The sequence below is a fragment of the Felis catus genome, chromosome A3, assembly GCF_018350175.1.
Source record: "Felis catus isolate Fca126 chromosome A3, F.catus_Fca126_mat1.0, whole genome shotgun sequence".
Taxonomy (NCBI): Eukaryota; Metazoa; Chordata; class Mammalia; order Carnivora; family Felidae; genus Felis; species Felis catus.
This window is the reverse complement of record NC_058370.1, coordinates 49,595,510-49,618,425: the sequence shown is the minus strand read 5'-3', so window position 1 is coordinate 49,618,425 and position 22,916 is coordinate 49,595,510. Positions and strand designations below refer to the sequence as shown.

At 44.3% G+C, this 22,916-nt stretch overlaps 1 protein-coding gene and 1 long non-coding RNA gene across 9 annotated transcripts in view; one reads left to right on the top strand and one right to left on the bottom strand.

Moving 5' to 3' along the window:
* Positions 1-1,560: 1,560 nt before the first annotated feature.
* LOC109498103 lies at positions 1,561-12,571 on the bottom strand. Of its 7 annotated transcripts, none has more exons than XR_006595421.1 (5): positions 12,477-12,571; positions 9,279-9,341; positions 7,788-7,986; positions 5,426-5,607; positions 1,561-3,192 (listed from the first exon to the last, which is right to left on the bottom strand). It is a non-coding gene; the product is annotated as an uncharacterized LOC109498103 (long non-coding RNA). The 7 variants fall into 7 exon arrangements; XR_002740039.2 differs by lacking the exon at positions 1,561-3,192 and adding an exon at positions 3,773-4,061; XR_002740040.2 differs by lacking the exon at positions 1,561-3,192 and adding an exon at positions 3,773-4,058.
* A 30-nt stretch (positions 12,572-12,601) lies between these two features.
* Positions 12,602-22,916, top strand: part of APMAP (adipocyte plasma membrane associated protein) — a 37,019-nt gene continuing 26,704 nt past the window's right edge. The window contains exon 1 of one of the 2 annotated variants that reach the window (XM_045053954.1): positions 12,602-12,773. In XM_045053954.1, coding sequence (XP_044909889.1) covers positions 12,682-12,773 — 92 coding nt within the window. In that variant the 5' untranslated portion in view covers positions 12,602-12,681. The remainder of the gene's footprint in view (positions 12,774-22,916) is intronic. The other variant, XM_006930005.5, reaches the window with a different exon arrangement.

Below are 22,916 nucleotides of genomic sequence, written 5' to 3'. Positions count from 1 at the left end.
ATATACAGAATAGAGCAGAATAAAATAAAATATTCAGTTCCTCAGTGGCAGTAGCCACAGTTCACATGCTCAGTAGCCATGTGGCAAATAGCTACCGGATTGGACAGCATGGACAAGAACATTTCCACCTTCACACAAGGTTCTGGTGGTGGGCACTGATTTGGAGCACAGACGAGGACAGGGAAGCAAAAAGAATCTCATTGTCATAGACTGCCTCTGTGAAAAGCACAGGCTTGCCTGAGAGAGACGTCCCATTACTCAGGTTTGTCCTTTCTTTAGATGTGGGTGGATGAGGTTTCTATGAACTGGGGACATGGGGGGTGGGAGGTGAAAGGCCCTGACCCAACTGTCTCCTAAGAAAGCTGGACCAAAGCAGGAACTGGGAATGGCTGTTCCTAGGAACAGTGCTTGTTCTTGTGCTCTGGAGGTTGGGGGGCAGGGAGGCTGGGAGTATTCCCAGGGGCCTCAGCCAGGCACTGAATGCATGGGGGAAAGACACATTTTTGCACCCCAGGTTGCGGTGGGAAGTCACAGCAGGATCCCTCTTTTGCGGGAATAATCTATGGCCACAGACAGGATGCAGAGATGAGCTACAGTAGGATTTTGGCTGCCCTGAGGCAGGGCCTATCTGAGAACAGAAGGGCACAGGAAAAATGGAGCCCAGGAGGTAGATGTGCAGAGGCTGGTCAAGCTGTACCACATCTGCCTGACCCCAGATGTCACTTTTTGCTTTGGATTCTCTGTCAGAACTGAGATGTCCTAGCAAAAACCGAGTCAGGACCACTGAGAAGCAGAGAGAAGAGAAGGCAGCTATAGTGAAAGCAGAGAGGAAACATCTGTAGGTGTGGAAACAGAGACAGGGTTGGACTGGGATCCAGAGACAGCTGATCTCGGCATTAAGTGCGTCTCCAGGCCAGCATGAAATTGGTAATAACAATAAACCCAAAGGGAAATTCTATTCAGATTCAGAAAAAAAGCAGTATGCGGTACCTTTGAAGAATAATTCTCATTTAGAGTAGCTAAAACAAAATGAAAAGTTGTGCTTCAAGGGAAAATTCAGCTTTCCAACATAATTAATTCCCAAGTGGAAAATGTCCCTATTGAGTCTAGAAACAGAAAAATCACAGCTAATGTTCATGACAGCAGTTATCTAAAGATCAGTCATGAGCTGAATCAGGCTCATGCTCATTCCAGGTTCACCCACAGCAGTGAGTTCATAGAAAAGCAAGGGGAGTGTGAATTCTGACCCAGTCTCCCTGGCCTGACTTGAGAGAGGAGATCTGGCCGTGGAATGAACCTGAGCCATCAATCCTTGCAGAGCTGACTTGCACCCACTGCGCCAGCTGCCCTCAGGATACCCAATGTCAGGAGCACAGCAGCAATGCTTATACTGTTGGGCACTGTGTGCAAGGAGGCCCTAAGCAGGTCACCCCATCTCCTCCTCTCATTTCACTTCGGGGCAGAGCTGGGGTGTGGATGGAGCTGGTCTGACTCCATCCTTGACCCCCAAGTTCAAACCAAAGGTGGTGTGGTCCCTTCTTGCGAGAGCTTTGAAGAATATTAACGGCATTTTAGTTTTATTATTTTATTGCTTTTTTAAGGCACCTTACTGTTGACCTCTGAGTAGCTCTATCTTTGATAGGGGGGAGAAGCCTAAATCCAGACCGAGAGGAAGCTTTCCAGGAGACAGTGCTTTTGGAGGGGTGGTGATGCCAATTTGAGTTTTAGTGATCTTTAACTGGAGTTATGTAAGGTTTCCCTTCATCACTGTTTGGGAATTTTGCTGCATAACAGGATTAAACCAAGTAAATACACAATTTCTCCACCTGTGAATACCAACGGTCTTTAGTTTTTGCAGTATTACTTTTTGGTTGACTTGTTTTATTTGTCCTGCTTGGGCTCTGTAGGGCTTCTTGGTCCATCTTAATGGCTTGTTGTCCATCTTAATCAGTTCCAGAAATATTTCAATCATTATCTGTCCATATGTAGTTTTTGCCTATTTGGTCTCCTTTTTTGAAGATCGTTAACTTCCCATATGTTGGGACCTCTCACATTCTATTTTCTAGTTCTCTTACTGCCTTCATCTCCATGGTCCTGAAGCAGAAACTGAGATGAGGGCCTGCGTGCAGGTGATTTGCTTAGGAATGTGATTCCAGGGACAGGTGTGAGGAATGAGGTTGTGAAACAGGGAAGGAGGGAAACCAACGCAAGCAGACTCATGTCGGGCCAGCAAGCGCTGTGAACCACTGCTCCGTCTCACATGACTCAGTAGGACTCTTACTGGTGTGTCTTTGAACCAACTGAGAACCAGCTGTCTGAAACGCGGCATGGCCTCCCAACTTTCCCCAGAACTTGCAGATGCTGTCGGGAAAAAGTGGCTCCCAGCAGTGGTCTCACCTCCCTGAGCCCGTTTTCCCTGGCCCAGTAATTCCTTACCACGCTCAGGCTCTCTGGTGTTGGTATGCAAGTGTTGTAAATGTTTTGCTCATCATTATCCCCATGGAGAGTGTGAGTCTCAATTACTCAATCTGTTTTCACATGAGGAGGAAGTCTTGCATAATGTCCCTAAAATGTGACAGATTCTGGCTTCCAACATACATTTCATCCAAACGTTTCACTTAAGTTAGTGAGGCCTTTTCATATTACTCTGTACTTCTTTTCTCCCTTCCAGTGTCACATGACTATCTCCCCATCCGTAGACGGTGACCCATCTTCTTCTTTGTAATGGCTGCATGTAGCAAACCACTGAATTTGAGCATTTATTTAACCATTATGAATGGATATGTAAGGTGATTACAAGTTGTCTACATTAGAAACAAGACTTAAATGGAATCCATGTACATCTTTACACCATGTAATCAATCAAAAGATGTGCTTGGCTATCGCAATGGTGTGAATGTTTGTGTCCCTTCAAATTCATATGTTGAAATCCTCATCTCCAAGGTGATGGTATCACAGGAGGTGGTGGGGCCTTTGGTAGGTGGTTATAAGAGGTTATAAGAGGTGGTTATAAGAGCAGAGCCTTCATGAATGGAATCAGTGCACTTCTAAAAGAGGACACAGAGAGCTCCTTTGCTCCTTCCATCATGTGGGGCACAGCGATGACAAGATGGTGACCTCTGAACCAAGAGGAAAGTTCTCGCCAGACACCAAATCTGTTTGCACCTCCATCTTTCACTTCAGCCTCCAGAGCTGTGAGAAATAAATTTCTGTTGTTTATAACCCTCCAGTCTATGGTGTTTTGTTATAGCAGCCTGAACAGAGTCAGATAACTGCCAACCTACAAATTTGGGGTTTTTTTTGTGAATATGGTCCACGAATACAGAGTGTGCAGAGAATCTTATGTGGTGAATCTTATGTAGTGTAGGTGAGAAATGTAGCACAAATAGGAGGACCAATGTAATATAAATAAATAAAACCTGGCAAAAGGTTATCTTCACCCCAAAGCTTAAAAAGCTGGAAATTACTCATATGGTGTGTTATCAATCAGTCAACAGCTGTAGAGATAGGTAGTAGCCAGTGATAAAATGCCATACAATAATTTTCAGACCATGACTTTTCTAGTCATTCCCTTTTTCCTAAAACATTTCCCTAGAGGGCTGCAGTTACTACTTAATATAACCTTTAAAATTTGTCTCTGTATGGGACTTAGATTCAGAAGTAGCTTTTATGATTTGGTCATGTGAAAATATTTTGTGTAACTTTCATACTCCAGGCACAAGAAAGACATTTGATGAAATTCTCTTCCATTATATGTTTTGGAAGCAACTTCTTGTGTTAACATTTTATTTCTAAACTGTTGGGTTGGATGGACATTTTTGCTTTTTTGAGTTCAAGTAATTAAGACACTGATAAAAATAAATTCACTTTTCTCTCAAAAGTGGATCTAAGCCAGCTGCATGCTGATTGCTATTCCAAGTTGTGGATTCTTGGGTCCAGAGGGCTTTCAAAGTCAGGTCCCCACTTGGGTCTGTGTTCATGATAGGCTGCTGGCTGTAGAGCATGTGGTGGTCCCCGGGGAAAGTTTCCAGGGACTGGTGCCAGGCTCACCTGGATGCCTGCTTGATGACAACACAGATTCCTGTCTCAGAATTGTTAAGCCTGAATCTCAGGAGGCGGGGGTTGGGGAATCTGGACTTTTAATAATTCTGCATAGTCAACTAGGCCCTAGTGACCAGCTTTCAATCCCAACACTTCATGTATTTCTGTTTCCATTTAAGAAAGTGACCTGGAGAAAGAGAGCTTTCAAACTAGACAATAGCTTTTTTAAAAAAATGTTTGTTTGTTTACTTGTTGAGAGAGAGGGAGACAGTTGGGGGATGGGGCAGGGAGAGAGAATCCCAAGCAGGCTCTGCATAGTCAGCCCAGTGAGGGGGCTCAATCTCATGAACCATGAGATAATGACCTGAGCCGAAATCAAGAGTCAGATGCTTAACCAATTGAGCCACCCAGGCACCCCTAGGCAATAGCTTTTTTTTTTTTTTTAAATAATTTTTTTGGATGAAACATAACATATATAGAAGGGTGCATAAAACATGTACAGCTTAACAAACTGACATGAAACAAAACCCAGGTAACTTCCACTGAGGTCATGATAGGAAACACTGCCAGCATGTCAGAGCCTCTCTCCTCCCATTCCTGACCACAGTCTGTGTTCCCACCAATAAATCACAGCCCCTCAGGGTCCCAGACAAGAGGAGGGGTGTTTTGTCAGGGTTTTGCCAAATCCCTGCAGCCTCTTTCAGCCCAGAGCTGCCTCTCAGATGTTCCTGCAGGCAGGCAGTTCTTCAGGATCTGAATGCAAATTGGTAAAAGGGGTGATTCTTTTTGTCTCTTAATCATAGCGACACTGGACTCAGACCCCTGTCCCCTCTACCTCCCTAAAATGGAATACTATACATATTTCTCTATTTCTTATTTCCTCTGTAAGCAGTGATGTTCAACTTGGCTTTTAAAAGTACCTAGAGAGCTTTCAAAACTCCCAATGCCCAAGCCACACCCTAGACCAATTTAATCATAACTTCTGGGGTGGGGCACAAGCATTGGAGTTTTTTTAACTTTTTATTTTAGAGAGCGAGTGCAAGTATGGGAGAGGGGCGGGGTGGGGGGGAAAGGGAGAGAGAGAGAGAGAGAGAGAGAGAGAGAGAGAGAATAAATCCTAAGCAGGCTCCATGTTCAGTGTGGAGCCCAATGCAGGCCTTGATCCCACGACCCTGGGATCATGACCTGAGCCAAAATCAATTGGTTGAGTGGGATGCTCAACCAATGCAGGCATCACCATATTTTAAAGCTTCCCAGATGGTTCTAATGTGCAGCCAAAGTTGAGAACCACTGTCTTGAAGCTCAGCACTCTGGAGCAAAATAATTCACTAGGGACCCACTGAGGCACTGAGCCACTGCTGCCTAGAATCAGCTTTATTTTTACCTTCATTTTATGCGAGTCCAGCTGTTGACACTGTGAAGGCCACACACTCTGATTATGACTACTAGGATGGTCCTCCTGGCACAGGTGATTTAAGGGGAAGCAAGCTGAGAGAGCAGTACTATGGGGCAGAAAGGGGAAGAAGAAGCAGTCATCTGCTTGGTGTTGTCTCTGGTGTGTGGACCCTGGGCAAAGAGTAGAACAAGAAAATGCCCTTGAGAAAGTGTAACTACTTAAAATCAGTGGATAAGTTCAGGAATCCTTTTTCTCAGTGAATTTGTAAATGCCCTGTGTTCAGGGCTCACTTCCCTGCAAGGACTTTAGGAGCTTGGTGACACTTATGGGAATGAAAGCAAACGTGTTCACAGCCTATGTCTGCAGCCACACCCTGATAAACAATGCAAATAATACCCAAACACCAAGACCCCGATCTTCCCACTCACATTCAGTTAGTGGACTTTATTCACAGTTTAGTGTCAACTGCTTCCATCTACCACCCCACACAAACAGTAGCCCCCACTCCCTGCCCTCTCACCCACTATGCAGTGTACGTGCATCTACAGTCTCCTTCCTCTCTTGAAGGTAAGCTCCCTGAGGGCAGGATCCACCTGCAAATTACCAGTGCCTAGAGTACTGCCTAACACATGACATGGCAAGTGCTTAGTATCTGTTGAATGAATAGACATCACACTTGCCTAGCTGGTAGCTGGTATGTGTCAAGAATGGCTCTTTGTCTTGCAGAGTGAAGACACACACTCTGGAATTCTCTGGTGGAATGAGGGGAAGGTGCCACTGTGAAAGAATGGCACAGGCCTGTGAAGAACACAGCCCATTTTGACCAAACCCTGTGGCTGCCTATGGGACAAAAAAACCCCTCCTGCCGGCTGTCTTGGTTTACAAGTATTGGAGATGGGAATCATTTTGTTCTCACCCTGCTCTCTGGAGGGGAAAGAGTGGGAAGAAAAAAAAAGAAGTCTCTATTTCAACACTCTTTTGCTTGGTTGCTGGGATTCCTCTTCTCCTTATCATAACGATATGGGGAAACTAGGGGACACCACCAAACTTGTTCCCAGCCAGTCATGCCAGAGGCAAACTGTGACCCTCCAAGAGTACCACTTTGAGGGTTCCATCACTATGGCCTTTGCTAAACGTGAAGCTGAATTCCTGCCTGCACCAGCCTTTATTCCAAATAGCACAGGAGCTGATTAGTGCCCCTGACATCTGCACGATAGGGTACCAACCATGGCCAAAGAGGTGACAAGCCAGAGGCAAAAATCCGACTCTAAATAAACTGAGAAAGAGACAAGGGAAGAAAGCTGTGGCTGCCTGTCCTAGGACATTATTAACAAACTGTAAGTACCAAGGAGTTTAGAAAACCTGTTGGAATAGTTGGCCTGCCAACTTCTCTTGCAAATAGGGTGGGATTTTCTAACGTTTATTTATTTTTGAGAGAGAGTAAGAGACAGAGTGCGAGTGGGAGAGGGGCAGAGAGAGAGGGAGACACAGAATCCAAGGCAGGCTCCAGGCTCTGAGCGGTTAGTAGTCAGAACAGAACCCAACACAGGGCTTGAAACCACGAACCGCAAGATCATGACCTGTGCCGAAGTTGAACACTTAACTGACTGAGCCACCCAGGCGCCCGCAGGGTGGGATTTTCTTAGTAAGAGCCCCCAACTGGGTAACTCTGTCTAGTCTCCTTGCTCTTGCAGACCCAAACTTCTCCCAAGCAGCCTTCTGGATGCACAGACATATTTTCGGCTGATTTCTTTCCCAAAGAAGGACGTCATCTCCGCCAATCATATATCTCTTTATTCTTGAGAGTCAAGGAAACACTTAACTCTTTTATTTGAATATTTTTAAAGTTTATTTATTTTGAGAAAGAGCAAGCATGAGTCGGGAGGGGCTAAGACAGAGAGTCCCCAAGCAGGCTCACGTGGAGCTTGACACAGGTCTTAAGATCATGACTTGAGCTGAAACCAAGAGTTGGATGCTTAACCGACTGAGTCACCCAGGAACCATACACTTACAAGTATGCATATGTTTGCTCAAAAAGGCAGAGTAGAAATTGCCTAAGGGAAATAATTAGTTGCTTTCAAGAAATGATTTCTGGGTGTAATGAAACGTGATTAACAAGTGACCTGTGCCAAATAGGAAATGTCAGTGTTAAGATTCCCAAAGAACAATGGGACAGACGAGCTACTTGTCAACAGAAATAATAACAATGAATGTCCATGTCCATGCAGACACTGGGGAATGTCTTTCCTACTGAGAACCATTTCCTATCAAGTCTGGGTCGACCTTAAGAATCTTCCTCATTAGTGTAATTAAGGGAGTTTTCTCCAGTCAACTTATTTATAATCCTTACCTCTTCCCCTACCTGCTTCTCATTGGAGCAGACATCATTCAACGTGCTGTCCTGTCCTGCTCACGCATAGTCCTGCCGCCTAGTTCCCTCTCTCGTTCCTCCTGAACGTTCAGTGGAACGTGGGATTTTGTCCTCTAACACAGCACCAGGCTTGGGCACCTCACCAAAGTTGGGAACATTAGAGTCTCAATTCAGGAATCTGGACTTGGGACAAAGAGACTGTAGTTAGTTGGATTCCTGAAATGGGAAGTAATGGAGAACTGGGCTTGAGGCAGTAGTTTTCTGCCATGGACATGTCCATGCAGAGAATGCGTGTCAGATGGAACGCATTCTGGTGCAAGCACAAACTGCTCACATGCATGAGGGGTTGTTTTCCTCATGTAATCTGAAAGCCCAGGTGTAGGTGGTTGCTGGCAGAGGTGAGCAGCCTAGGTTTTCTGTTCTCAGACTGCTGTCGTTTAGACCTCAAGGTGTTTTCCCATGGTCAGAAGACACTACTGTCACTCTAAGCACAACTCTGGGGTTCAGAGCAGCAGAAAGGGCAAGGCCTATCTCTCCCTTTTATCAGAAAAGCAAAAACTTTTCCTAGAGGTCAAAAGAAACCCTAGATTTCTTTATCTCAAGGCCAGAATCTAGCCTAGGAGCACCTTAGCTTTAAGAGCTGGAAAAGTAACAATGTATCCAGCTGTAGTAGAGGGCAGCAAAAAAGAAGGGAGGCAGTCAAATAACAGGGCTTGCCCCAGAAACATGCAGGGACCAAGAGACAAAACGTGGCGAGGCCCCAGGGAGGATGAGACGAACATTGTTCCTGTTTTTCCAGGCCCTTGTTCCAGTCCCTGTGAGGCTTGGCTGTACTTTCTGTGATGGTATTCTGTGAGATATCCCCATATCCTTCCAATAGATCCCTCCCTCATCTTAAGTGGGCTTTTGTGGATGTCTGTGCCTGGCACCTGCATGATCTCTAAGATGCTTTTTCTACAGTGAACAAGTTATTCTACATTCTCTAACTTTACACTTTCCACTTTCCTGCCCGAGCTGACACCAGAGCTTCCTATCACAATACAAGTTAGCTTGAAGCCCTGTTTAGGGCAGGCCACTCTTTCTCTCCCCTGGATTCAGGGCAGGGAGAAGGGCTCTGTCTATTGCTGCTCTTCTTTACCCCTTTGAGATGGTTTGTCTTCCTTGATTACTCATAACCTTGAAGTCTGCCCTGATTGTCATCACCTTATCGACCAATCCATGGGCACTCCATACTTTTGGCCTGTTTCTTGTCCTCTTCCATCCCCTCAACCTGCCCATTATAATGTTACTTATCCAAGGCCTGGTTCACACATCACCTCCTCCATGAAACCTTCTCTGGGCATTGCTACCTGATGGCACTTGTTCCTTGTGGCCCCCAAGGCATCATGCAGTTCTTCCATGACACTGTTTTATATCGGTTATTAGGCTTATCTCCCTCTGAGATTATAACATGTCTGCATGTTGGCTCACCTTATTTCACCTTCGTTTCGTCACAGCACTTGGCTGAGCACCTGGAAGGCTCTCAGCAGATATCTGTGAAAGAAATGGAAACAGTATGGGACTGGGAAAAAGCACTGGACTGGAAATAGGGAGTATTTCTAGTTTAAGCTGTGAGGCATACAATTGGCTGCTTGCCCAGCATCACTGCCTCTCCTTCCATGCTGGTAGAACCCTGATTTATTGAAATCAATTGCCCTCCATGTGGGCCAAAGTTTCAATGGAAGTGGGCCTCATTCCCAGTCTCAGGGTGCAAAAAGGGTGGCTTCTGGTTGGTCTAACCCAGTGGTTCTCAACCAGGGGCTATTTTGTCTCCCAGGGGACACTTGGAAATGTCTGGAGATATTACTAATTAGCATCACTAGGTGGGACGCTATTGGCATCTGGTGGATGGAGGCCAGGGATGCTGCTAAACATCCTGCAATGCACAGGAGAGCTTCTCCCTGCCACCCCCAACAAAGAATTATCTGGCCCAAAATGTCAGTGGTGCTGAAGTTGAGAAACTTGGTCTAACCAATTATAGGGGTCCCATCTCCCTGCTGATAACTGGGTGGCAGCTAGGCTGGAGCCTGGGGGGAGAACTGAAGCCACAAACAGTAATGTGGACCTCACCATGACTTGCAAACAGAAAAACGGTACTAAACTGCGCTGCCCAGCAAAAACAAGCATTAAATTCAGACCATTTAACTAATTTAGCTCATTCAGACCATTTGCTCCAAGATAAGACAAGCTGACCTCCCTATAACTCCACATGGACTCCACATGGACTCATGTGTTCCAGATAAGACCACTGATTCCTCCAATGACTCTCCAAGTTTATAAATTTTGACCCATCCCTGCCAAGACTATCTGTTACTAACACCAGCCCTAACCCTCACATGGATGCTTCCATAACTCCCCCCTTTTAAGGAGCCTCACAGGTCCTCTGGTGAATTCCTTTGCTGTAGCAAGTTCAATAAACTTAACTTATTATTATTACTTTTTTTTTTTACAATTCTGTTCCTGGCTGTTTTTTGTTGGTGGTCCTTACCACTGCGCATGAAATACAAATAAATCTAATGCAATGAGCTAAGTCCTATAATTGGGCATGTTCAAAGTGTCTTAGACATAAAGATGTTCTGCTTGAGAAATTAGGAGAAGGGTTCTCAGCAGAGAATTAGAAACAGCAAGCAATGCTGAGTATCTGAAAGATAGGATTCAGAACCGGAGAGATAGTCCAGACAGGCAGGAAGGGCCAGGTCATGCAGTGCTGTTTAAATTATCCTTGATACAACAGCTATACCAGTTGTATTGGAGAGGGAATGAAATAAAATACTTCCCAGGCCTTAACTATATCCCTGGCAGTCCTGGAATCCCTGAACTGGATTTATATATACTCATTTCCCTTATGCTGGCTCTTGGTTTCTTATTAAACAGTCATGTGGGATTCTAGTGCCTAAGAAAGATAATGGCATGTTTGATCAGGGGAACCTTCAAGTGCAATAAGGAGATTCCTTTTTTTTTTTTTTTTTTTAAGTTTATTTTGAGAGAGTAAGAGAGTGCAAGAGCACATGAGGGGAGGAGGGGCAGAGACAGAGAGGGAGAGAGAATCCCAAGCAGGCTCCCTGGTGTCAGCACACAGCCCAACATGGGGCTCAAACCCACAAGATCATGGCCTGAGCTGAAATCAAGTGAGATGCTTCATTGAGCCACCCAGGCAACCTGGAAATTAATTCTTTAATACTTCATCCTGAACATGCCTTTTCTAGAGATGATGCACAGTAACAGGACTTGGTTTCCTCTGATTGGCAATCCTGTTTTTCCCCCAAATCCAATCCTTTCTCAGCTCCTTCATGTGTCAAATGCTCTCACAAGATCATATTATTCTTTTCTAGTTCAATTATTACATTTCACATTTTACATTTATCTTTATGATGACCTGATTAAAGTCATCTCTCATTAGTTTACCTTCAGTGAGGGGACTTGTCTATGGTTGGCTCATCGTCACCTCCCAGCACCTAGAAATATACCTAGTTGACTAAAATATTGCTAACGAACGAACTGAAAATTGCTTCCTGCTTTCTTAAGCCTTATTTGTTGCAATTAATGATAGCTTCTATTTATACCTCACTTTTACTTTTTTTTAATTTAGACAAATTCTGATTTTATTCACATTAAATCATGTTAAAGGGACTAAAATAAAAACAGGCATAGCTGTGCTTAGTAATGCCCATTATGAGTAACGCACACGAGAAAAATCCTAAACTTACAAAACAATAATTTTCAAAATTCCTCCTTTTGTCATTCTAAAGTCACTCTGCTTCTACTCTTGCTATATTGAGGGACTCTTAAAACAGTAATGTCACTTTCTTGGCCTGTTCTGCAAATCCTCTGACCAATCATTTAATTACTTTTCCCCTCTTCATCAAAGAAATGCAAGGTGTACACAGCTTAATGGGTTTCCCATTCTGTCTATCATTATCCACAACTTAGTGTATGCTACCTCAGATACATATACTTACAGCATGGACAAAACAGTATGTATTAGTTAACGCGATTTTTGCAGTGTATTAAGTGAAAACACCTGCACGTTCAGTCAATGGACTATTCTACCCAGTGGTTCTATTAAGTATAGACCTGGGATAAGCTCTCTAGTTGCATATATTCTACTTACGACTATGTCAGCCCCACTTTTACTTCTAAGGGTAACTCTTTCACAAACTTTATCAAATGTTCTGTTAACAAAAAGATTTAATACTCAATGTCCCTAATCCAAAGGGCGGCATATTTGTCCCAAATTTTCCCCTCAAGTGGATGTTTGTAAAAGGTAATATAAATTTCAGGCGGGCGTTACTTGCACTCGTGTCCCTCCCAAAATACGAACTTGTTATTTTTTTAACCCGCTTATATGAGCCAGGGTCTTTGTCACTTCACAAGCAGCGCCAACTTCTACCGACACAAAAGGCCAACACCTAAGTCCAGCACCGCCTATGTGCACTACTATTAGCATAACGTTTCCGGCCTCCCCACCGCCTGCAATGAAAACACAGGAAGCGCAGACGCTGAGCTGGGCGACCCCGGGGTTAGGCTACGCGCCTCCCGATGCCTCTAAGGCGTCCGCACTGGGCCGGGACCCGTTTCGGAGCCCCGCACCCCGAGCCAGGTACGTGACCCCAGACCTGCCCCACTCACTAGTCCTGGCGGAGAGGAACCTCTGACCTACGCCCCGGAGGCCGCGCGCGCTAGCTCCCGGAAGGGGCGGTGGTCGTAACGTCACATCCGCGCGCTGTCGGGTGAGGGGCGTGGCCGAGGGCGGTGCGGCGGGATTGGGCAAGTGCTGAGCTCTCGTTGCAGTCTCCCGGGTTGTAGCGGGGCTGGGAGCCGTGGCGCTCGCACCATGAGCGAGGCGGACGGGCTGCGGCAGCGCCGGCCGCTGCGGCCGCAGGTCGTCACGGACGATGGCCAGGTTCCCGAGGCCAAGGACGGCAGGTAGGCCGGGACCCCGGACGTGGGCCGCGAATGGCTGGGTCGACCCTCCTAACCAACAGGACAGCAATAACAGCAGTTGGGTAAATGCGTTGCCAAGCGGGGTGCAGGTGCCATTCCAGTTAATTCCTCTGGCTAAATTCATTTTACAGGGCAGGAAACAGGCCCTGGCCAAGGAAATGCACCTGCCGCCTTCTTGAGGCTTTCGTGCATTCTGCTTCCAATCTCAGCATTGTTTCCCGGCTCTCGGGGTCTCAAGACCGCCTTGCTTCCCATTTGCCCCTTTCTTCGTCTCAATCTCACCCTAACTTCTAGAGCAGTTGCTTCCTCGCCTTTCCCTCAGCCCCCCTCCTCCTCCTCCGCCCTATTCTTCTTGCTGGCTTACCTGATCCCCGGGGGAGAGCCATCTGGCCAGGGTCCAAGGTCTTCTCTGTCCCCGGCTCGCTCTGTCCTGAAGGAAGGTCCGAAATGCTGAGGTCGCGCCTCGTGTTCCAGCGTAGAGCTGGCCTCTGCACCTGCCCACCTCTCTCTGCGTGGTCACCAGCCTTTACCGTGGTTTTCAGGGAAAAGTAGAGAACAGAAGTGACATTTAATGTTAAGCAAATTTTGTGAGAATTCAAGCTTGCAGATTTTTTCCTGATAGGGACGGAGAAGCGTAGGAAACTAGTTGATGCCTACCTAATAAAGAAATCTCAGATTTTTGGCCTTTGCTTCTCCCAACCTTCCAGAATTTAAGCACACTATTTTGTTAGCTAAAAACTGAAGCATGGCCCTTAAACATCTATTTACATATATAATACTTAAGCTTCTTTTTTTAATTTTGTCTCCTGAGGCTTGTAACTTTGAATTTTTAGGGAGAACCAAGAGGCTCCATGTAGACCAACCTCAAAGTTGTGGAACTGATTGAATTCTAAGTTGATGGAGATATTTAGTGGAAATATCAGTATGTCAAAGGGTGTGGTGCATACTGAATGAGGGCCAGTTTTTGTGGGGAAAGACTGAATTTATTCACTGATAATAAGAGGACCACATTTGAAGGAGAGCTATAGCAGAGACGAGTGTTTTGACTCTAGAAAGGCAAATGGCAGAGAAGAGATTTTGGTTATTTTTGACTCCCGGTGCCTGTGGAAAGGTCAGGAGTATGCTGAATAAACTCAGAGGTTTCCACGGATGCAGGACTTTCAATGCTAACCCTGGGCAAACCAGGACAAGTTGGTCACTCTACTTATTGTGGATATTGTGAAGTCATGGTCTGCTGATGACAGAGGAGGTTTTTAGAGTTAACATGCAAGGATTGGCAGTGCTTTATGGCAGAAACCATGAAAACGAGACTTGTTGCATACTTGCTATATGAGAAATGAAAGAGCAGCTGGCCCTGAGTTTGCTTTGAGGTGCAGTGTGTTGAAAACCAGGGCATGTAGCATCTGCAGGCACTTGTGGGATGGGCCTATCTCACCTGGGCTCCTCTGAACACTCCTGACCACAGGACAGAGGGGCAGAATTAAATTGTTTTTCAGTTTCTCTGGGATTTCTGACTTAGTGGCAGGATAAATTGGGTGTTCCAGAATCATCATCTGCTGCTCATCTTTAATACTGTGTCTTTTACAAAACTATGTTTATTTAAGAAATTTTCTTGACTTCCCTGTCCATGAACATTGTTCTTATTTTCCTGTGTTTCCTTCTTTCTCTTATGTATTTGATCCCATTGCCATATATCTGTAATGATCTTTTTTTCAAAATGAGTTCTCACCTTCTTCCTTACATTTAGTATTGTATATTATAGTTATAGTTGTTTTTCTAAATTTTCTCATTGTCTTCTTGATTACCTTAAAAATTTAGGATTCACCAAAAGACAGGGAAGCATTGTGTATTGTGGGTGAAGTAAAGGAAACTGAAGGAAATAGAAATCTGACAACTATAGAATAAACTTTAGATGTGCTAAACAGGAAAAAAAAACAAACCCTTGAATAATATGTTATTCAATTAACAGAAATAGGACAGTAGATTTTAGTGGAAGGGATGCCTAGTGATACCTTAGCTAGTCTCCTGACTCTTGACATAAAATGTGATGTTAGCTCTGATTGCTAAGGTCATTGAGATCTATGTGAGTGAAGTGATTTATATAACATTAGAGTAATGGAGTCAAAAGAGAAGCAGAAATGAATGAATGAGGACAGCATGGCAGCTGGACAAGGATTGAGAAGCATATTTTTAAAATTATGCTTTGGAAATAAGGTTTTATACCAAAGCTCTTGAATTTCTGTACTTAAGCTATAATGGGGAACGTGGTCATTAAATCCTTTTATTCAGTGTGGAATATAGATGAACTAAGCACTTGAACAATACTGGAGCAAGCTGATAATTATTTGGCATTAGTTTCCCCGTATGCTTTAGAAACTCTATCAGAATGATTGTAACACTGAAACTATTCCTCTTCTTTTGGAACATAGTTCAGTCTGGAAGAGAGAATAGCTACTTAATGTCTTTTTGTAACTGTTAAGGACTGAAGAGTGAATACATTGAAATTTAACAACTGCTTTTTCAATAAACTTCTAAAGGATTTTAGGCTAATTAAAAATCTCTACTACATTCATTTTTCTTTTTAAGACTGAGGAAAAAGGGAGGCAGGGTGGAGAGACAGATGTGGCCATCATAAAGTCATGGACATGAAGAGTCAGGAATCCATGATTTCTTCTCAGCCCTTCCCCCTGAGTGTGTGTGTCAAATGGCTCTTTTAACTTGTTTCTTATTATTTTCAATGCTAAAATGAAGATATCTACGGTCCAGGAGCCCCAGTTTAAAGTAATGTGTGACACCAACAAATTCAAGGTGCAGTTGGTTAAAAGACTAGGCTGGCTGCTATTTGACTTTCTCAGATTCCACGGGTCACCTTGACACCTGGGCCTCTGGTGCTCCACAGATTTGTGGCTAATAGGTTTTCCACAAAATCACAGGTTGTTTTTGATCTCATGAAATCTTCAGTCCATGAATGATGCCTTGCCCTGATGTTGGAGAACATCTTTCAGGTTTGCCTGGTGAAATTATAGAGGATTTTGCAAATCATGGATGAACCAATAGTAGTTGCCAAATCCTGTTGTATCACCATGATTGTTCTATTGCCCTTAGAAATGTTGGAAATTTCAGTGTGCAGGTGTCTTCAAGGAGGTGAGCATCACTCTGGGGTTTTCTAAGAGATTGGGCAAACAAATTGATTTCCCAAACTGCCCCTGGAACGGAAGTTGCCAGCCTTCCTGGATGTGTCAACACAGATTGGGAAAGAGAGTATTGTGGGAACGTGCACACTTTTGTCAGTGAAAATGGATAGAGATAAATGGAGTGTCCTTTATTTAATAAGGCAGATGTGCAGAGGCAGGGGGCAGACATGGAGGAAAGGCAGAATTATAGGTAAATGTGAGTTTGCAGGAATGAAACTTGGGCTAAAATAAATGGGTACAGAAGCCCCATTGCCACACAGTCACAGACTCAGATGCTGCCAGGGGAGCAGCATTCCTGCTACCTACCATTTAGGGAGTGCTTTTATTTTTATTTTTTATTTTATAAAAATTTTTTTTTTCAACGTTTATTTATTTTTGGGACAGAGAGAGACAGAGCATGAACGGGGGAGGGGCAGAGAGAGAGGGAGACACAGAATCGGAAACAGGCTCCAGGCTCTGAGCCATCAGCCCAGAGCCTGATGCGGGGCTCGAACTCACGGACCGCGAGATCGTGACCTGGCTGAAGTCGGACGCTTAACCGACTGCGCCACCCAGGCGCCCCTATTTTTTATTTTAGAGAGACTGGGGGAGAGGGGCAGAAGGAGAGAGAGAGAAAATCTTAAGCAGGCTCTATATGAGTGTGGAGCCCAATGCAGGGCTCAATCCCATGACCCTGGGATCATGACCTGAGCCAAAATCAAGAGTCAGATGCATATCCAACTGAGCCAGCCAGACACCCCAGTGCTTTAGATGTTCCAGGCCCTGGCCTTAGCACTGCACATGTAGTGGTCATTTTGTTTGTGGTAGAGTCTGTAGCAGGTATGGGGCTGGGAGAAGAAAAGAGTGTGTGTTTGTCTGAAGAGTGGAAAGCCCTGTGCACCTGTCCTGCAGCCTTAGGTTTCATAGATCTCTTTTTTCCAGAGAAGTTGGAAACCCAGATTTTTATGTAAAATCATCTTATTTTTCAGTTATGGCAATTAAAGCCATTTTGTGGAATGATGGTTATGGTTTAAACTAGAGCTTTGCTTTGAGTTCTGGCACTTTTTTTTTTTTTTTTTGAGAGAGAGCAAGTGAGAGAGCACATGCGCATGAGAGTGGGAACCTGTGGGGTATGTGGGGGAGGGGGAGAGGGAGAAAGAATCTTAATCCGGCTCCATACCCATCACAGATGGGCATCACATTTAATTTATTGGGGAATTTTGACAAACTCTGAAACAACCAGGAAAGTTCTGCAATCCCTACCATCTGAGGAACTCCTGCAGGACTGGGGATGCTTTGCCCAAGGATGGTGGTGTGATCTTGGGTGTCTGGGAGGTCAAGGGTTTGCTGCCCCTGAAGGCACACAGCTGGGCCCAGTCAGTGCAAGCAGAGATGAAGTTTGTTTCGCAGAACATATTGTGTGAGGTGACCTGAGCAGCCAATGTCCCCCAAGTAAAAGAAGTAGGGAAGTGCTCTATGTTGTAGCCTTCATGGACATTCATCCTGCATGCCGGCAGGCACTTCTCTGACCTTCAGGGCACTGTGGGATCTGCCCCTGGCTGTGGGCCTGACCTGTTCCAGCAGCTTCCCCTCAATGCTTGCCTTGGTCATTCTGTCTCTGTGGTCAAGGTTTGGGAATGGGGGCTTAAAGTTAACCCCTTAAAGCATGTATTCTTTATTCATGCCATGTGCTTATTGAATCTTACTGTGTTACCTGTGTCTACATTGCTATGCCTCAGATATTTGATTTTTTCCCCAGCTTTACTGAAGTCTCTGTTCAGAGGTCATCTGCTTTGACACCTGTGTGTGGCCAACCTTACCCCTCTGTACCCCATCACACTGTGTTTTTCTTCATTGTATTTGTCACTGTTTGGCATCTACTTATTTACTAAAATAAACAGAGGGCAGGAAACTATTTTATTTATTGCTATCCTCTCAGGGCCGTGGATAGTACCTGGCACATGTATATGGTTTGTTATTAAATGCTCATGTGTGAAGGAATGTTAAATGAGCTGTCTGATGTGCTAGCTGCTTGCCATATGTAGCTATTTAAATTAAATGGACTAATGTTAAAAATTCAGTTCCTCATTTGCACTATGTAGGGAGTGTGAGGGATTTGGGGGCTCATCAAGAAAAAAGATACAACTGAGGGAGCAGTGGCACACATGAGCTTTATTGGGTGACACTTGGACAGTTTCGCATATGGGAGCAGGAGAGGGGTCCACAGTCCAGAAAGGGAGGGGAGTCAAGGGGGAAGGAGAGGGGCCACCTGTATCTCAGTAAGTCTCTGTGTCAGAGAGCCCCAGGGGCAGCAGTAGCAGGTAAGGGCCTTAAAACTTCAAGGCCTGTCTTATCAATGGGTAACTGCCCTCCACGAGCTTTCATAGAGTATGGAAGGCAGGTGACTCTAAATGGCTAAAAGTTTGCTTGTTTGGCTGTTTTAAAGATAATTGAGTATGTAAAAGTTAGAGTTTGGTGCTGGTGGGCCTTTTGAACTAAAGGTCTCAGCCTGCAGTAAAGAAATAAACAACACAGAGCCAATATACAGAGGCCATCTTTGGCTCATTTGTATAACATGCTGGCCCCATTTCAGGTGCTCAGCTGCCACATGTGGCTAGTAGCTGCTGTATTTCTATCATGACAGTTCTGTTAGCTGGCACTGCTCAAGGAGTTTAAGTTTAGGCTGTTGTTTCTAAAACTTGACCATAGAACTTTCCATCAGAGGCTGTGTCTCATGATCAGCCAGGGAGATGTTGATGGACTTCTTTCACCTGGTCGGGAGTTGGACAAGGTTGATGGTATCCAGTTGCACATCAGGAACAACTGGGGAGTGTGAAAACAGAAAAAGGGTTCCCAGGCCCCTGTTGGTCCTGCCCAATCAGAATTTCTGGACTTTATTTAAAGTTGCCCTAGTCATCTGGTGTAGGCCCTCCAGGGACTGGCCAGCTTTGGGAGTCCAGGACTGGGTGGCCTCTGAATTTTGTTTAGCTTTTTAGACTGTGATTGTAAGAAGACAGTAGCTAGAACTCTGGCAAGGATGGACTTCCAATTTCTGGCTGCCTTTTTAGCTGTAAGCACCTGCTTTCAGTCCTGGCTGGACTTTTTGTTCTGGAGATCAGTGAGCTTTTTACTATTATGTAAAGGGGCAACCAGATATTCAAGCAGGGACTCGAGATCTCTGAATTGGGTTACTAAATTAAGATTAAAATAAATGTAAGCTATGGTGTGGTAAAGGAGAGTTTAGAGTCTGAGACAAATGAGAAGGATGTGTTTTATGTAGAATCATGTTAGGTAAGGAAAAGGTAAAGTCGCAGTTTGGCCAGAGTGTCACCATTTTTGTTAATGACAGCTCTGTGGTGAAAGATTGCACAATGCAGCTTGCTCTGGGGCTGACTGCACCTTTAGCAGGGGTGGTGAGGGGTGATTACATTGGCCTCCTTGTAAGGACAGGACCTCCTTGTTGGACCTTACCTGAATGCTGTGTGCAGTGCAGCCCCACACGTTCACCACACGCCTTTGCATTTGTCTCTCTTGGGATTCTTTTAAAAGAATCACACAAAGTTATTCCTGTTATTTGGACTTGTAAATAGCCCTGCTTTACCATACAGAAACATTGTTATTTCCCGTGTGTTGAAAGACTTTAGGCCACTTAAAGAAAATCACTTTGAGTTACAGTGTCCTGGCCTCAGAGTGGCACTTTGCATAGTTTGGGTCATTGACTTTTTTAAAAACAAGATATAATTCACATACTGTGAAATTCACCCATTTTAAAATGTCCAGATCAGAGGTTTTTAGTATATTCAGAGTTTTGCAACAGTCACCACAGCCTTAAGTTTAGAACATTTTCATCACTGTTAACATTTTAAAAAATTGAGGTGAAATTAATATAACATGAAAATAACCACTTTAGAGTGTACAGTGATACTTAGTGTTGGGCAACACTTTCTAGTTTCAAAACTTTTTCATCACCCCATAAAAACATGTTGTACCCATTCAGTAATCACTCATTTCCCCCTCTCACCCAAATGTCCATGAGTGGATAAACAAATTGTGTTACAGGCATACTTCTGAGATAATGTGTGTTCTGTTCCAGACCATTTTTACCTCAATAAAGTGGGTCAGATGAATTGTTTGGTCTCCCAGTGCATATAAAAATTATGCTTACACTGTAGTCTATTAAATGTGCAATAGCATTATGTATAGAAAAACAATGTACATACCTTAATTTTAAATACTGCCTAAAAATGCTAACCAGCATCTGAGCTTTCAGTGAGTCATAATCATTTTGCTGGTGGAAGGTCTTGCCTCGATGTTGATGGCTGCTGATGATCAGGATGGTGGTTGCTGGAGGCTGGGTGGCTGTGGCAATTTCTTCAAATAAAGCAATGAAGTTTTGATGCGTCAATTCACTCTTCCGTTCACAAATGATTTCTCTGTAACAGGTGATGCTGTTCAATAGCATTTACCCACAGTAGAACTTCTTTCAAAATTGGAATCAATCCCCTCAAACCCTGCTGCTGCTTTATCAACTAAGTTTATGTAATATTCTAAATCCTTTGTTGTCATTCCAACAATCTTCACAAAGTCTTCTCCAGGAGTAGATGCCATCTCAAGAAACCACTCTTTGCTCATCTGTAAGAGGCAGCTCCTAATCCATTTAAGTTTTATCACGAGATTGCAGCAATTCAATCACAATTTCAGGCTCCACTTCTGATGGTTCTCTTGCTGTTTCCACCACATCTGCAGTTATCTCCCACTGAAGTCTTGAACCTTTAACTTGTAAAAAATGCAATATCTGTGAAGCGCAGTAAAAGAGACATGCCTGTATATACTTGCAATCGAATATTGTTGAGCCATAAAAAAGAATGAAGTAGTGATAACATACTGCAACCTGGATGAATCTCAAAACATATGCTGAGTGAAAGAAGCCATTTGTGAAAGGTCACATTTTTATATGATTCTATATATATGAAATGTTTAGAATAGGCAAAACACGGTTAAGTTGTGCAGAGTTTTCAAACCCCAGCTCTGAGGGCTCCAGGTCTGGGCATCTTCTCCCCGTCCACTTGTCCTTGGCAGGCAACATTGTTAACGGTGACTACAGCCTTACATTCAGATCTGGCCCTCCATCGTGCTCTTCCAGTTCTGGCAGTGGGCTGTGGGCCCACTTGTCTCTCTCTGCTTTCTTTTCTCTTTGGAAAGCAGAGAGGTACATAGTTCTACCTGACTACCCATGTGAAGCCCATTGTATGGCACATTCTTATTGTCACTGTTTTTATCATTACTCTTTTTATGGCCCTTATTCCTTCCCTTGCTGCAGATCTCTCAGGTTGCCTTAGCCAGCTGTCATGTCAGGTCATAGCTGATCTGTGCCATATGTGCATTTTCATGCACTGTATTCTTGTACCCTTGACTGGTGTCAGTCACATTAGAAGACTCTGTGGCTTAGGGTTTGGAGACAGGGCTGAGAGGGAGAAATTGGCCTGAATTTTCCCTTTCTGGCTACCTGTCCCCTTCTGGGAGCTTGGGCACCCTTGGCCTCTCCCAGCCGGGTTCTGTGGGAGGGACTGCCTTCTTTCCCAGCTAGCAAAAGGGTAATGACTGATGACCTGGCCTGGGGTGGGGGTTGGGCTCTGAGCCCTGTGTGAGTGAAGAGAAGGAAGTTAGGAACAAAATTCATTTTTGGAAGGTTATTAGAAGGAAGGTAAACACAGACTAGAGTTCTCATTAGCAAAGGAGGAAATGTCAAAGGCCAAAAGAAGTGCTTAGTGCTGCCCCCTATGCTGTCCTCTGGAGGAGAAAGGACAAGAAGAAATCAGGCCACACCTTCCATTTTGCTTGGAAAGGGCCTCAGCTCAGCATCCTGGCTCGTCATTTACAAGTTCTACTTTCTACATTGCTGCAGGACACAGTATAATAAGGATTTGCTCTCTTCCAGTTTCCAGTAACTTGTTCCTGACATCCTTCTGAGCCCTTACTAGCAGTGCCTTCACTGTCCGTGTTTCTGCTAACAGTCTGTTCCCAACAATTTAATCATTCCCTGTGATGATGTACATTTTCTCTGCCATGCTCCTCGCTGCTTTCTGAGCCCTTGCTAGCAGAGTCCTTAACATCCATTTTTCTACCATGTCTGTTCAAGGAAGTACGGACTTTTCCTGTCCTGCTTCTCAAAATGTTTCCCTCTATCTACTGCCCAATTACAAAGCTATTTCCACATGTTACAGCAGTCCCCCACTTCCAGGCAACAAAAGTAGTTTAATTAGAAGACTGTGTTAGTTTTCTATGGCTGTCATGGCGGATGACCACACACTTAGTGGCTTAAACAACACAAATGGATTAACTTGTGGTTCTGGATGTCAGCAGTGCTGGACAGGTCTCACTGTGCTAAAATCAAGGTGTCAGCAGGGCTATGTTCCTTTCTGGAGGCTCTAGGGAGACTGTTCTCTTGCGCATTCAGATTGTTGGTGGAAACACTCCAGTTATGCTGTCCATGGTTCTGCAAGGTGACACTATGAAAGCTTTTCACTCTCCTCTTTTGTCTTTCTTTCCCTTTGTCTTTCATTTCTACCCAATAGAAACAGATGCTTTATTTTCTTCCATATTCATTTATTAAAATCATGCATGTTCAAATTGGGCAAGACTTTGAGGTTATCCTGCCCCAAACCCCATTTCATAGTGGGAAACTTAAGGACTTTGGGTGAAGAACCTTGCCTGAAGTGGAGTTGCTGACTATTGGGAAAGTTAGGACTTTCCCTGAAGCCCCCACATTTCTATGCTCTACCTGGATCAGGTTTATACAGTGGAAGCCTAGCTTGTCAGAAGTCAAACAAAACTTTGTCCTTAAATGAAGTGTTTGTTAAGTGTGAGTCTGGATTTTTTTCTTTAAGTCAACTTTTTTTTTTTTTTTTTTTTTTTTTTTTTTTTTTTTTTTTTTTTGGACAGAGAAAGATTC